The 15354-nt window shown below is 39.2% G+C and overlaps 2 protein-coding genes across 2 annotated transcripts in view; both read right to left on the minus strand.

The window, feature by feature from the left end:
• Positions 1–77: 77 nt before the first annotated feature.
• ldb1b (LIM-domain binding 1b) lies at positions 78–12637 on the minus strand. The gene is made up of 11 exons (XM_020930349.2): positions 12403–12637; positions 6865–6967; positions 5841–5885; positions 5536–5611; positions 5357–5459; positions 4647–4819; positions 4204–4326; positions 4046–4129; positions 2955–3078; positions 2716–2861; positions 78–1885 (listed from the first exon to the last, which is right to left on the minus strand). Exons 1-11 carry the CDS (start codon positions 12434–12436, stop codon positions 1655–1657), a joined length of 1242 nt encoding a protein of 413 aa, XP_020786008.1. The 5' UTR covers positions 12437–12637; the 3' UTR covers positions 78–1654.
• Positions 12502–15354, minus strand: part of LOC129410382 (Fc receptor-like protein 5) — a 6452-nt gene continuing 3599 nt past the window's right edge. The window contains exon 6 of the mRNA XM_055158453.1: positions 12502–12595. Within this exon, the coding sequence (XP_055014428.1) occupies positions 12502–12595 (94 nt within the window). The remainder of the gene's footprint in view (positions 12596–15354) is intronic.

A 15354-nucleotide genomic window follows, 5' to 3' on the forward strand; every position in this document is an offset into this window, starting at 1 on the left:
ACCAAAACAATACAATGTAGAAGCAAATGTTGAAAACTCAAGTTAAAGTTTAACACTGACAATGACTAGACCACATGTAAAGTGAAAATGTATCTTTTATTGGTACCATACATTAATTATCAAGGGCAGAAACTAACCAAATCAAAAATATATATATATCAAACAATGATTTTTTTCTACAGGGTTTTGGAAAAGGTACAAGTCACCATTTAAAACTGAACCAAAATCTGAACTGAGATAAAATGTAAATGTACAAAACAAGAGCTTCAGCCTCTTCATTCCACAGATTCAGCATTGCTACCAAATATGCCGATTTAAAATTAATGTCTAGCTGGTTTTAGATAATCTGATGTTTAATGAGTATGATAAGTACAAAAAATGTATATTTGGACAAAACTATTAAAAAGCCAGTGTTGAACCTCTGAAATTCACTGGTGTAGTAACAAATGCAGCAAACACATTCACTTTGACATCAAGTTGAAAGCTGAAGTACACAAAAGTGTGGTGACATGAAACACATGAGACTCTCCAAATAAATAAAAGTTAAAAGGTAGTAAAATTATTTCCTCATGGTGTCGTTGTACCCCCAGGATTTTTGCAATTTAATTTACACACGTTTTTAAAAAAGAGGGAGAGGTAAGAGCAGAGGGGACATAAGGGATGGGATGAGTGTTTTTTTCTGCTTTTGCTAATTTTTGTTTTCTTTACATTAGATCAGGATGGCTTTAGGTAAATCTAAGTAAGAATACATTTTATTACAGTCAGACAGAACTTTGCTACTACCTTAAATATACAAGCACAAATACACAAAAATTCAAATCTCCAAAAAAGGAAACAAAAGACAAAATAAAAACATCCACACTAAATTATTTCTCTTTTATAAACATAAAAGATAAAAACAATATACTTTAGAGGGGTAGGGATAAAAGTCCTGTGTTGCTCCTTGGTCTGTAGCTTTTCAGTATTGGTAGAAAATAAAAAAAGTTAACAATTGAAATGAAGGCGTTTAATACAAATTAAAAAACATTCTAGGGAAATATATACTGTATAAAAACTCTTAAAATGTGTTACTGTGTGTGTGTGTGTGTGTGTGTGTACGCTCTCTGACTTTAGTCTGAAGCAGAGATGGCTCTAACCCTTAGGTATGTCCTTCAATGTTTGATTCATTCCCTAGTGCCACATAGCTTTTAGAGTTGTGTGTGAATATTTAAAGTCATTATGGACTGGTTCTTCATTCTGGTCTGTTTAAGCAAAACCACAAACACACCCAAGCTAACATTTCATTCATTCACTCATTCAAAAACACATATATACTTTATGAACGCTCATCTCAAGCAGCTAAGCCTTAAAATGACCAGAACCAAGAGCCACGTTCAGACCGGTGCATGGGTTGTCCCTAACCAACTCTGCACCTCTGCGAGACCTCACTTGCCACCCGCTGCACCCCACCCTTTAGTACAACATCTTCTGATTCAGTTTACCTACTGTAAGTGATGGGGCAACTCCAAATGACAACAATGACCTCCAAACTTGTTAGTGACATTGGCCTGTGTTTGCTGTATGATGCCTGGATTGTTGATGTTGGCGGCTGAGGTGAAGGTGTAGGGCAGAGGGTGGGCAGACGTGGGGTCTTTTTGAGGTTGTGGGCGGGGCTCTACTGTGACGCCTGTGAGGTGGGGTTGTCACTTTTGCTCTCCTGGCTGGAGGGGGGCTTGTTGTTCCAGGGCGAGTTGGAGCCAAGGGCTGGGGAGTTGTTGAAGCTGTCCTCATCATCGATGCCATTGGCTGCATCAAACTGTGTGTTCTCCAGCCGCGTGATGAGACGCTCATCCTCGTCCCCAAACTCTCCTCCCATCAGTGTGGGCTCCCCTACTACCATTACATCCTGCAGGGACATAAACACAGGTTACATTCACAGAAGAGATACATGAAAATGTTACATAAGGCAGTCAACTGAACTAACAACTTACACAGTAAAATGGTTTACAGAGGGAATAATTTTGGTCGATTGATGTTTACCAACCATTAATATTTATTAAACATTCACATGTATTTTGCATAGAATACAGTAGTTTGAACTCTATGGCAGTCTTGCATTGATTAATTCTGTTAAAAGGCACCCATAGACTGTATATATAAATGGTCAGAGCTAACACGCTAGCCGCCGCATTCTAAATAGGGAGTTCGCATGCAGGCGCTTTAGGCTCCTTCTGATCCTGGCTCCACTTGACTTCATTGGAATACTGTGGCCTCCTCTCTCTGTAAGTGCTGCTGTGAGTCTTGTCATTGGTCTTAAAATGTCCGTATTAATCTGCTCTACATGATCCTGGGTTTTGTGCAGCTATCTTGCCCATTAAAATTCATCCAAATCATCCTGTAATCGTTAGCATCACGTGATGTCGCTATGGGTGATGTCACACTCACTTAGTGCACTTCTTTATACAGTCTATGGATGCACCTAGATTTGACTAAAATGTGAATTTAACCTCAATTTGAAAAATAAATGGCAAATCTAAAATAACATTTTCAGTGTGACAAGTAGAATAAAGGTTTCTGGGTTGTAAAAGTATACGCTAGTTAAATAATGGCTGAGAGAAGTGAGAATAAGGTTAGTAACAAATTATGTAATAACACTGATGACATTTTATCAGATCAGCTTGTCTACTGAATGTGTAGTAGCATTGCTTTGGCAGTAGGTGGCACTGAAGCACTCACTGGGACTTGACTGGACAGAGGAAATCCACTCCCTGGACTCTTCTTTTTGTTGTTGTTGTTATTATTGGTCCCTCCTCCACTGATTGTGCTGCCTCCTGACATTTTACGCTTCCGCCGCTTGTTAGGGGCCTGTCTTGAGGGCTCAGCTATAGAGAAGGGTAAAAGTCAGCAAAATAGTCTCCATAATGTATTTCTTTATATATGTATATACACACACACATATTTTTTTGTTCACATACCAGGGGGTGCCACCATCCTCTGCCATTTCTGGAAGAGGCAGGTCTTGAGGCAGTCTCTGGGGCTGAGGCTATACGTCTTGTGTCTCGACATGAGCTCCTGCATGGGCTCCAGAATAACACATAGCTGAAAGAGAAAAAAGGAACTGCCTGTAATGCAATATTATACAAGATACTGATCAATTAAAAATAGTGTAGAGATATTTTGCATCCCATTTCTGCACATTTTATTGGAAACAAATCTGCCAGAATAAAAAGCTGCATTCTAAAAATTGCATCTGGATCAAAGCTTTAAATGCCCATTGTCAAACTACAGACCTGTTGATCCAGTTCAACAAGAGTCTCTTTTGTGTTTTAGAAAAAGGCAAACACACCAATCACAACACCAATTGCTACTTTCCATGCACTCAAGCTGAAGAAGTAAAGTACAAAATAAAGTTATCTAAAAAACGCTAGATGAAAGGTACATCTAGCATGTAACTATCGTCTGTTTAATTTTATAAAGTGCTCCAAGTAGGGTTTGTTAATTATGGCAAAAGTCATAGTGATTATTTGGCTCATAATTGAAATCACAATTATTAATTTATTATTTATTATTATTATTACTTGTTGTATACTGTGACTTCTGATTGATTCCAGGAGTACAAAGTTTAAACACTCCTCATCTTTAATATATTTGGGATGCATTTTAATGTAGTAAATCTGAAATATCCCACTGGAGAGGCCATGGGGAAGACCCAGGACACATTGGAGGTACAATATCTCTTGGCTGGCCTGGGAATGCCTCGGGAACTCTCTGAAAGAGCTGAAGGAAGTGTGAGTGTGTGGGGAGGGAAGTCTGGGCTTCTCTGCTTAAGCTGCTGCCCCTGTAACCCCCAGATAAATTAAAAGAAAATGGATGGATCTGTCTGAAATTGGTCTTTTCTATTAATATACAAAGTGAGGGGAAGTAATAAAGTGCCAACATTTTAAAAGAATGTGGACATAATTTACACCACAACATGAACTATGATTAAGTCTTAAAACTCAACCATGAGAACAAGCCCAAAACTAATGTAACAGACAAAAGCACTGTTGACTTTATGAAGACTTACTCGGAGGTAGTTTAGGGTGGAGTTGGACAGGCCACATCTTGTAATATTTTTGGACAACTGGTCCAACATCTGTGGGTCCTGGGCCTATGAAATAATTAGAAATGAGATTAGAAAAATATAACTACATTTGTAAAATGTACTGTTCTTGCTGTACTCACATGCATGGCCAGTATACTGCGAGGAATGAGCTCACGGTGTTGTCTGATGCTGAAGTGCCAGGTCTTTATCCTCATCATGTCATCAAACATGAACTCCAGGTATAAGCGCCCTTCTACACACACCTACACAAGAAGAAATCATTTTAAGAACAGACACACAACAGTAAAGTAGAAAATGTGAATTGCATAATTTTAATAACAATAATTTCATTTTAGATAAATAAAAAAGCTCAATATTGGCATATCAAATAGTTTCAGATTCAAATCAGTTTCAAATCAAAATCGCTCACCCGGTATAAATAAAGAAATCCTTTTTTTTCTTATTGCATTACATGTTGGTCATTTTAATTTGATGTGTTTAGATTGCACACAATCCTGACTTAAATATATAAATATAGGGACTTGCACTATTAATCAATAATATACATATTTGACTGACAAACCTGTGTGAACATTGGTTTTCCGTTTTGGGTAACCATGGTGCACTGGTCACAGTCGAGTGAGACAAAGTTGTTATGGAAGGACTCTTTCGGATGTTTTAAAACATAATAAAGTTCAGTGGCACCGCCCTCAAATATACTCCGGAAGTATCTGGGAATCAACGTCCGGCCTATTGCTAAAAGACAGAAGAAAAAACATCATTACTATTGTATAAATAATAGTAATGATACTTTGCAGTGATCATGCTGGGGGTGCTCTAAAAGTTCCACCATAAGAGATACATGTAAGAGTTGCCATAGTGACACAATCCATATATTACCAAACACTGACAAAAAAAAAATAAATTTTTAAGATCTTCTAAAAACTCAATAAAAACCACAAAATGTATTGAAAGAACACATTGTCAGGAACCTGAGACCAATACGAGTGTTCATGCTCCTGTTTAGGAGTTTGATTTTCAACAAAAGGGGGAGAGAGGCCAACTGAAAAACTGTTAGCTAATGCATGTGAGACTTGCTTAACAGTACAAATCAGCTGTTATAGTACCAACTAAAGTAGCTCTTTCTGGTCAGATAGCGTTAAAATAAAGCTCTGATTACGTCTAACGGAGCTTCTAACAGAATAGTGCTTCTAGTTAGCATCAGCTCCCAGGAAATATTGATGATATTCACATGACTGTGAATTGGCAGTCATCCAAGATTTTTATACTTACTGTAACGTTTGGGGCCATCTTCAAGACAAAACGTTATAGTCAACATGGCATCGTCTTCAAAAAACTCAGTAGTGAATGCATCCCACCAAAGATTATCACAGTCCTACATTAGAGAATAGAATTATATCACATGCAAGTTTTAGTGTGTGTTTTTTTTTGTTTTTGATAAGCACGCATACCTCTGTCCAGTTCTGTAGCCTTTTATTTAGCTCAAATATTCTGTAGTCAGTCTGGTTTCCATATGGTGTGTGCCTCCTGGATCACCATAAAAGATAATGTGTGTGAATAAGAGGAATAAACTCAGGAACAATGACCATACAATTACAACCCTTACAGCTCTATACTTTACATGCTGATAGGCTATCACAGGCTAAATACAAAACACCATAGAGATAAGAACAGAGCTTCCCACAGCCTTATCTATATTTGTTTAATTGGCGTTTTTCGCAGCACCTAGAGATAATGGAAAATAATGTTGTCTTACCCTATTCCTGGCTCCAGGTATGTGGGAGGGTACATCGGGGTGGGACTGGAAAGACAAGCCAAACAGATTATTACTTTTAGGTACAGCCCTAATATGCCCCCAATCAGGACCTAGTCTGATTTTACAGCCCTGGGATGGGAGCCAAACATGCCACAAATTGGATGATACAAAGACACAGTAAATAACACTCTACAATGAACACCCACAACGGACGACCGTCTCCCGACAAGCTGTAAAACACGGCATGGATAAACCTCTCAGCCCTGGAGATCCACACGGTCAAACCTAATTCTTTCCTAAGCATTAAACGCTTCTCCCAATCAGGCCAATACAGCAGCGAAACTTACAGCTCAACAGATTCAACACATTTGTTGAAACTGAATGAACACTGAACAATTTACTCCTGGTCGGCACTTGGCAAGACATGTTACTGATATGGTATGATGCCCAAGGCACTCTAGTGGTGCAGTAGTTCCCAAATAGTGGATGAAAGCGTTAAGGTACATTTCTGCAAGACCTAATAATAAAACAAATTACAGCATAATCTTTCAAAAACTGTATAATTTTCTTAACTTTTGAGGTTATATATTTATAGTCCATTTATGAATTGCGTGATACTTCAATCTCAATCAAGACATTTAAAGAGGCACACTTGGCGTATTTCTGATGAAATGCAAAAAATCTATCATTTTCTCATACTGTGATAATCCCAAAATTAGAGAATTTTTGTCAACCACTGTCCATCCCATAATTGCAAGAGGAATTACCATTTCAAGAGGTTTTCAATATTTAAAGTAAGACAGTTAAGGCTACTCAAATAATTAACAGAATTATATTTATTCTTGTGTGTTTAGTCGGTTGTAAAGAAACTTTTAGTTAGTCTAGTTACGATGACATATTCATCAGACATAGTATAATAAAGACCAACCTTACCGCCCAAGGAGATATTATATTCCACATGAACTTATTTTACTTACATTTGAAACTACATGTGTTTGGCATAATAAAAACAGAGAAGACTCACCCCACGTCTCTGTCCAGCATGGTGCCGGGATGAAAGGGGGGGAAAGTGCTACCGTTGGGGGGCTCCTTGGGGGAGTACAGTTTGAACGACTTGGAGGAACAGCCTAAAACAGACAGATAAAAACCATTAGGGCTATTTAGCTTAGCTTAGGTACAGTTTCTTTGTATTACAAGTAAATAATTTAACTTAATTACAAAAGAAGTCAAAACTATATAAATGCATGCTCTTTGCAATTTGACTTTACAGCAGATTACAGTGTGATGTGAGGCATACGCAGCCATTGGCCCAGTTTCAGTTGGCTGCACTTATTAACAGGTCATTCCCAAAAATGCACCAATTGGGGTGCATCACCAACACAAAATCAGAGCCTGCTAAAGAAAACTGTCTGATGTAAACAGTGAGCAAGTAAAAATCACATTATCTGCCGTTCCTCCTGCATTTTTCACACTTCAAAAATAGATCATGCCACCACCAAGAGGAACCATGTGAAAGACCTTGTTTACATACTGTTAGAAATTTTTATCCACAACATAAACATGGTTACTGTCACCACAGTGGTCTACTTGCATAGTTCCTTTGTAAAGGCCATCCAGTCATAGCAACATTTAGGTCATGACCTCTGCTGTCTCTATGGTGAAGCCCCTCCTCATTAATGTATACATCTCATGTCTGTATAAAACGTGTCACCACTACTACACGGTATACTATAAGAGTTGGGGCATTGGGGATTTCAAGCATAATAGCACTGTATTTTGTTACCCATACAAAAGTAATTATTACCTTAAATTAGTGCAAAAATGCTATGTTTCTGAAGTATACAACCTGACCACTCATATGGAATATTGTGTACAAAATATTTATACTTGTAATGGCCTTTAAGAGACAACAAAGCTAGGTTTAGACACTCTGGATCTCACACAAATCACTACAGGGAACTCTGCCACAAAAGCCATCTATGAGAAACCCTAGCTCCACTTTGTATAAAAAACAACCATTTAGTAGCCTATATGAGACAGCGGTGCTATGCTAGAGCTATGGCATCAGCAGCAGAGGAAAACAAATGGAGATGATAAATAAATAAATAATCAATAGTTATGTGTCCATTAGTTGTTGAGAGCTCCATTAGCCCCTCTCTTTTCCTGTTAGTGGTTAATGACAGACCGTCACAATCACATCAGCTGGTTTCCACTTCCTCCACTGGGACTCTCCCTCATCTGCACAAACAGCACATACATTACTGTATACTTCAGTCCAAGCTACATGCACTTATGAAGTGACAGAGCTTCTCTCCATCATTTTATGCAAGCAGGTGAATATTTTGTGAAAACTATGAGCAACACAATTGCTATTGCAATAAAACAAAAGTCACAAAACACACAATAACGCTCCATCCTGGACATCTGCCACAGGAACTGCTGGACACTACGCAAAGGGGCGACAGCTCAGTTTATTGCAATGAAGGCTAACTACATCCAAAGCAAACATGCTAAAGCCACAATCTGAAATCAACGTGAATTTTAGTAAATCACAACCAATATGCTGCAAATGTTTGACACGTGGATGTGTCAAAGCGCACACTTTTAAATGGTAAAGAACAGGGCTTACAAAGGCAATTAGATAAAGCAGGAGCAGAATGCTAACACTTAGGTTAGCTTTTACCGGGTTTACATTTAAACACAGGTTAATTTCGAGGCAAATAAAGTTAGGAAACAAAAATAGTGTTAAGATACAGAGGTTATATCCAAATATAGTGAAAGTAAATTCACCACAAGTACGGGCTAGGGACGACACAATCACGGAGGCCTTTGAAGCTAGTGTTAGCCAGACACTGTTAGCTCAGTCTGCCATTAGCCGTGCAGCTAACACCGACGCGTAAAATACACTCCAATAAAACATCAAAGAGCATAAACAAACATCAACACGGAACAATGTGGGCTACATTTAAAAACTATAAGTATTAATTGTTGTAGTACGTGTGTATTTTTTCAAAGCGACCCTTTACCTGAAAAGAAGTCCAATCAGAAAATTGATGTTTACAGATCCGTGATGATAGACCGAGTGTACGCTCCGTGCGTAAAAACGGATAGGCCCGCTGGACGCAACGTACCAACACAACACGTCCCTTTGAACAGAATCAATAAAATCTCCTCGAATCGCGAGATAGAGAGGGAATAAGGGCAAAATTGCGGGAGTCGCTGGGCTGTGTTTTGTCCCGCATGAGGCCTTGTCAGTGGGCTGCAGCCTGCTGTGGGTTTACATACGGACCCCGATGAGCCCTTTGTTCACGGGAGGACATGAACAATAGCTGTAGGCCCTCCTCCTCTCGCTCCGCAATGCATTTGCTCCTCTCTCCTCTGCCCAGCACCGCCAGCCGCCCTCTCCCCTGCTCTCCTCCTCCCACCACTAATGCACAACTGCACATAAAGGTTGTCTGCTAAGCATTTTTTATTCCTCCTCCCAACATCCAATTTCTTCCTCGTAAGTGACACAGATGAGAATTGGCCTAATGCTGCAACTAACTAAAGGATCGTGTCAATTGTAAAGTGGTTCTCATGTTAATGATTAATTATAATTATCTCAAATTAATTTCCCACAAACAAATGGACTGAAATTAGGAGCAAACCCCTTTGTTATGGCACTTCTATGTCAACAAGTCATACCAATAGTGTTGGTATAACATAGTTTCTAAGCACGCCTAATTATTTATGGTGGCCTATATTACAGTTTTAAACAATATATGTAATGCATTACTGTGAAAAACAAAAACAAAATAACTATACTATAACAAAATAATACATTAAATTACAAAATAGTTGCATCACCAACAATAATGCTCAGAAAGAATGCATATCCTCTAGTCAGCAAGCATATCTTGACACAGCTTAATTAAAACAGTTTGTCCTAAAAGTTAAAAACCCATAAACCCATGTTTCACACCATTTAAATGTCTTTACAGTATTACAATTAAAGTAATCCCCAAGTAAACTTTGTGGCATCAGCCATTCATTTTTATCGATGAATGCCAATGGACACTGAAAAGCGTACGCAAATATTTTTCAACTACAAATAAGTTTTATAAACTTTTAATACAATATAATGTAAGAAAAAGTTATAAACTAAATCTGTGCAAACTGACCTGTATCCATGCAAAAGTAAGATATCAGTGACTTCTGGGAATTTCTCGCTCTCACACATAGAGCACTAAGCCAAAAGGAGAGTCCCCTAGGCCTCTAAATCTTCTTAAATCGCCCCATATTATAATCAGATATTCAGATCACAACTAGGAAAGACTCAGCCATATGGCTAAAGATTAGATATAAAAAGAACAAGAGAAATATTAGGTCAGTACTGTACTGCATTTCAGTATGGACAGAAAGTCTAAACAGGAGGCTTAGATTTTAAAGCAAGAATACATATCCAATATTTGAGTTCAGTTGTTGTTGTTTGCTGTCTACATGGCCTCAGAATATAAATAAAGTAGGGCTGTGCAATTAATCACAATTTAAAAAAAAGATTTTTTCATTTTTATTCGTCAATGTGATGATTAGATTTTTTTAAACGAGAGGTCCACAGCCAACAGAGTTCAGCCTTCGGAGGAAGAAATTAGTTTTAAATGGCAAGTATTATGTCTGGTTCAGGAAATTAATAGTTTTCAAGAGTATTTTTTTCATCAAATCATATGACTGATCAATAATGGGGAAAAAATAAATAAAAATGTATTTTTTCTCATATGGCCCAGCCCTAAAAGTCAGTTTAGCACTGCACTCAGAGGATGGCTGGCTATAATTTACAGTTGTTATTTACATTACATTGATTTTATAATGAGGTCTGATGAGCTGTTCTAAGAAAAGAAACACCAATAACAGAATTTGGCAACTGGTTACTTTATAGACTTTGCATCATGTTGCTCCCCTCGCTCTCTATGCCCTCAAAAACTGTCAATAAAAAATACAGAAGATTACATCCAAAACAGAAAAATTGTCAATATAGAATAAAATAATGTGCAGGCCTGTCACAATCACAAATTTTGAAGTTTTAATTTTGCTGAATATAGACAAATAAACAATGATATTGAAACCAAATCATAAAGCAGAACTACCCACCAAACATTATTCTAAAATGTACAATGTTAAAAAACTCAAAACTGCAATAACTAAATAATACATACATAGTTGATTTGAAGAAAAATAACCAACATTTTCCCAGTAGAGCAAGGGAAATGTAACCATGATAAATTTTAACCCCCAAAAAATGATAGTGTTCTATCTGTCATTTACTGAACAATAAGTATTTATATAGTATTTATCATGACAGGCCTATGTGTTGACATTCTGTAAATGCCTTTGCATAATCTGAACTGCCACTTGGACAGTTTGGTGGTTGTCTTTGCAGACTTTTGTGCTGAATTAGTATGTGAGTGTGGTTCAAATGAAGTGACAGAAGCAGACGTGTGCGGAGGATAAGCTGCTCTGAGGCCTGTCTCTCACCCGAGCAGCTTGGACTTGAGTTTATGTATATTCAGTTGGACCATGGACAGCCGCGACATGAGCACTTCACAGCTCACGAGGCTCCTGTCAGTCTTTTGGCAGCATCTTTGTGCCTCTAGGACCCGAGGGAGGTAGTAGCTTAGAGTGTCTGTTGTGGGGTGACTTATGTGGATTTGCCTATCTCACATTCACTGGCCCCGTAGCTATGGCAACACGAGCAGTCAATGCTGTCACCGCAAGAGAGGCTAAGAGTCATACACACAGGCGGACACACAAGGGTTAATCCTGTGTGTGCGCGCTTCTCCAATCTCGCCCACTGAAATGGTACATGACGAGGTTAATCCTGAGAGCGGTGTGTGGTTGTGTGTTTCTCTCTCAAGGCAGGGGCCAGTCCTTATCTCCAAACAGCACCCCAGCACAGCGCGCACAGACAGGCACACGCAAAGCTCTGCCTATACCCCTCACTACCAGACAACTCACAATCACACCTACAGCCACAAATCCATGTATAATAAGTGATTACAGCAAGGGGAGACTGCGCTGAATAAACTCTTACTCAAGTATGGAGTGGGATGTTTCCACTAAGCTTCTGCTAAACCTGTGTGCAAATTATGTATGGAAGCAAACAAAATGCACTGGTTATATTTATTTCTTTTTGCATTTCAGAAATACCAAAATATCTTTGTTAAGAGACACAGCCTGGCAATGGGCCAAGATCACCAATGTGCAGCATGAGATATCAACAGACGACTCAGTGTGGTGTACAAGGAAGTTGGTTGTATTAATATTGAAATACCTGACAAATATATTAGATTTAAACTTCAAACCAACAACACTGGGAGATTTTGTAGCACTTTTTGTAGCATCAGTATGAAACACATGCAGGCTTGAAGCCAGCCACAGTTGAGACCTAAAGTAAATCAATCTTTAAATTCACAGTCAGATGGATGTAATGTAATAATCCAAGTTTGTTATGGCAAAACACACACAAAAAGGCCCAAAACTGTAAGCATCTGAGCTATTCTAAAAAACATCTCCAGGAGTTACTTACCCTCTCCACTTTCTAGCTGTTCTGACATGGCCATTCTGTCACCCACAAATGCAGTTTCACACTAAACACTGGTCTAACCCAAAGTGGTGGTCGGTCTTTTCATGCCCCAGCTCTCTCTGTGATATCTCCCATGTCCAGGCTATCAGGCTCAGGGGTGCGAGGCGGGGAGCAGGGATGCCTATAGTGCATGTGTCTGCAGATGACAGTGCAAGTCAATAGGGTGTGAATAGTAGACATCACGCACGCGCTTATGGAGCCTGTGTCAATGTGTCCAACGTGCCACTTCAACTCACAAGTCAACAGGAAGCTCACATCTGCCAGAGTTCAGATAACAACCGTCCCTCTTTTTGGTGCGCATTAAGACACTGATCCCAGCACTGCCTTCATCTACTGTGTGGAGAGGAATACCTATCCAGGTCCATATATAATCATATAGTTATCTGTATATGAAATTACACTGAAGCACGCATGTAGCTTATCAAAATAAATAGGAAAAAATATTTGGACGGAACACCCAAAAGTTTATATTTTTTGACAAATTTATCATTCCACCTGCAAATAACAGACCTACAAAAATAGACATAGGAGATACGATAAAAACAAAGAAACAACTGCAAAAAAAAAGCTGACAAAAAACAGGTAGCAATGTAATATTTCATTTACACATAGACACACATTCTGTGTTGCTGTTACTTCAAATTAAATAATTATATCCAAGTAACCAAAATTCATATTTCTATAAAGCTAATTTAGAATAATAGGTGCTTTTTTGATACTTTATTGTGTCAAAGTTTTACAAAAATATATATTCTTGGTTGACATTACAGTAGACAGTAGACACAATATTTATGTTTTGTTTCTGTCATAAAATAATATGATCTGTGCACATCTTCACATCACTTGTTGGGCTAGTAGCTGTATTAGCGGCCACTAATTAACTTGATTTTAATTTATAAAACAAATCAATATGTTTGCATAGAAGGATTCTCAATTATGAACATAATCATCAATCATTAACTAGATTAATCTAATGTCACATGTTACTCATACTTTACAAGCTTGCTAACGCTAAACACAGTCTTTGTGTGATGATAAAAATAAAACTTTGAATTACAAAACTATTTTTGCACACTTCATATTCCAACTTATTTGGGGCAGTAGTCCAAGCATATCAGTATATATGGAAAACTCCCCTCACTTTTTCAAGCTCTTACTCTGAAGAGTCAAACAGTGTAGGAGGAGAGAAGTGACAAATGTGAAGTATCCATCCAGTAGGTAGCATGGGTTTCACATTTTAGTCTATTCAAATGGTTATAGTCCACTTGTAAAGATCAATGTTGCTACTACGACAAACTGTTGTCAACAGAGCCAAAAGTATGTATTAAAACAGCATGGTTTCCAACTTGATTGAGAGGTCTGACTTTTGTTTTATTTTTTATAAAAAAAATTTCTTAAGCTGCATAATTTAAATTGCCAAGCTTGTTGTAAGACCACTTTTGATTTCTCAGCCATCACTGTGATGTGAGGGAAAATACCACTCTGACCTACAATCAGAGGAGCAGTCAGTCCTTTGAAAGCAGTGCCCTCTTGTGGCCACTGACAGTCAAGTGTTGTTTTCATCCTGTCTACAGTATTTTATCACTCAGGGTGAATTCCCTGTGCAGGGTTTTCTTTGGCAGGCGAACACAGACTCTGAGTAAGAGAGAAACTCGAGTTGCAAGTGCGTCACGGGGCTGAGCAGGTCAAAGGGTGAAGGTGGTCAAGGGGGGCTGGAGGACTCACTTTGCTTTAATATGTGTTACATGTGCATTAAACAGTGTTTCCTTGAAGAACTGCCAAGTGATTCAGAGACATGATTTTGGGAGATGTTTTGCACAGTGCTCCGCTGCAGGTGGCTGTAGTGTGTGTGTGGTGTCAGCTGACAGCTGTGTGAGGGGAGATGACAGTGCCCTGATGCTGCGTCTCTCTGTTCTCTGGGAGCCATTTTGTCTGTCTCTGATCTCAGAGTCAGGTCTGCACCCCCCAGCCCCATCAGCCAATCACGTCAGCGCTCAGCCTAGCAGAAAACACAGAAACACACAGCTCCAACCCCTGTGTCCGTCACCTCTCTGTCTCACCCTCTCCTTCCTCTCTTAATCCACATCTTTCCTCAGTGCTCTTCCCTCCACTGCACCCTCCTCCTCTTCAGGCTGTTCTTGTTGTGCAACCCGCTTCTAAACAGCTCAGCCTTTGTGCCTTTTTGTCTGTTGCCATTTCAGCCAGGCTGCAGTCTTTACTCATTTTCCTCCAATCAGGGACACCATGTGACTCTCTGCATGAGAGGGCACAGTCCCTTCCCCCTCCTCCTCCCCTCATCGAGCCAACCAGCCAACATACGCTAGCAATCAGGAGAGTCAAAGAAAGAGGCAGTGAGGGAATGAGCAGGGGAAAGGATGATGGTACATACACAGGGCAGAGGTTTGAAAAACAGTGCAGCAAAAACAAGCAAATGCACAAGTCTAACCCCCAGTCAGCAGCCTTAGATATGGCATTAGCCTTTGAGTTGTGTGCCTTTGATGAACACAGCTCATCCCACATCACACTGACTGCACTGTTTATGTCATCCACATGTTGTCGAAGCACATGTGTGTCCACACTCGCGCACACACAACCGGGGCCCACACAAGAAGGGGGAGGACCACTGTGTGTTGAACATGGCTCTGGAATGTAAACAAGCAAGAACCAGAGAATGAGAGGGACCACCTGAAGAGGGACTTGCTGTACAGTCATGTTGTATTATACACCACAGGAACAGCACTCAAAAACCTTCCTTTAGTGAGAAGTGATTAATAAAAAGACAAGTGCCCCCACAGCACAGAAGAGTAGCTCTTGGTTCACACAACTAAAATCCTTTGACTGAAACCCCCAGAGACAGGTGCCCAGGGGAATCTGGAGAAAGAAACAGACTGGATT

Source organism: Boleophthalmus pectinirostris, unplaced genomic scaffold (assembly GCF_026225935.1).
Source record: "Boleophthalmus pectinirostris isolate CB_2022bp ecotype Guang Dong unplaced genomic scaffold, ASM2622593v1 HiC_scaffold_22, whole genome shotgun sequence".
Classification (NCBI taxonomy): Eukaryota; Metazoa; Chordata; class Actinopteri; order Gobiiformes; family Gobiidae; genus Boleophthalmus; species Boleophthalmus pectinirostris.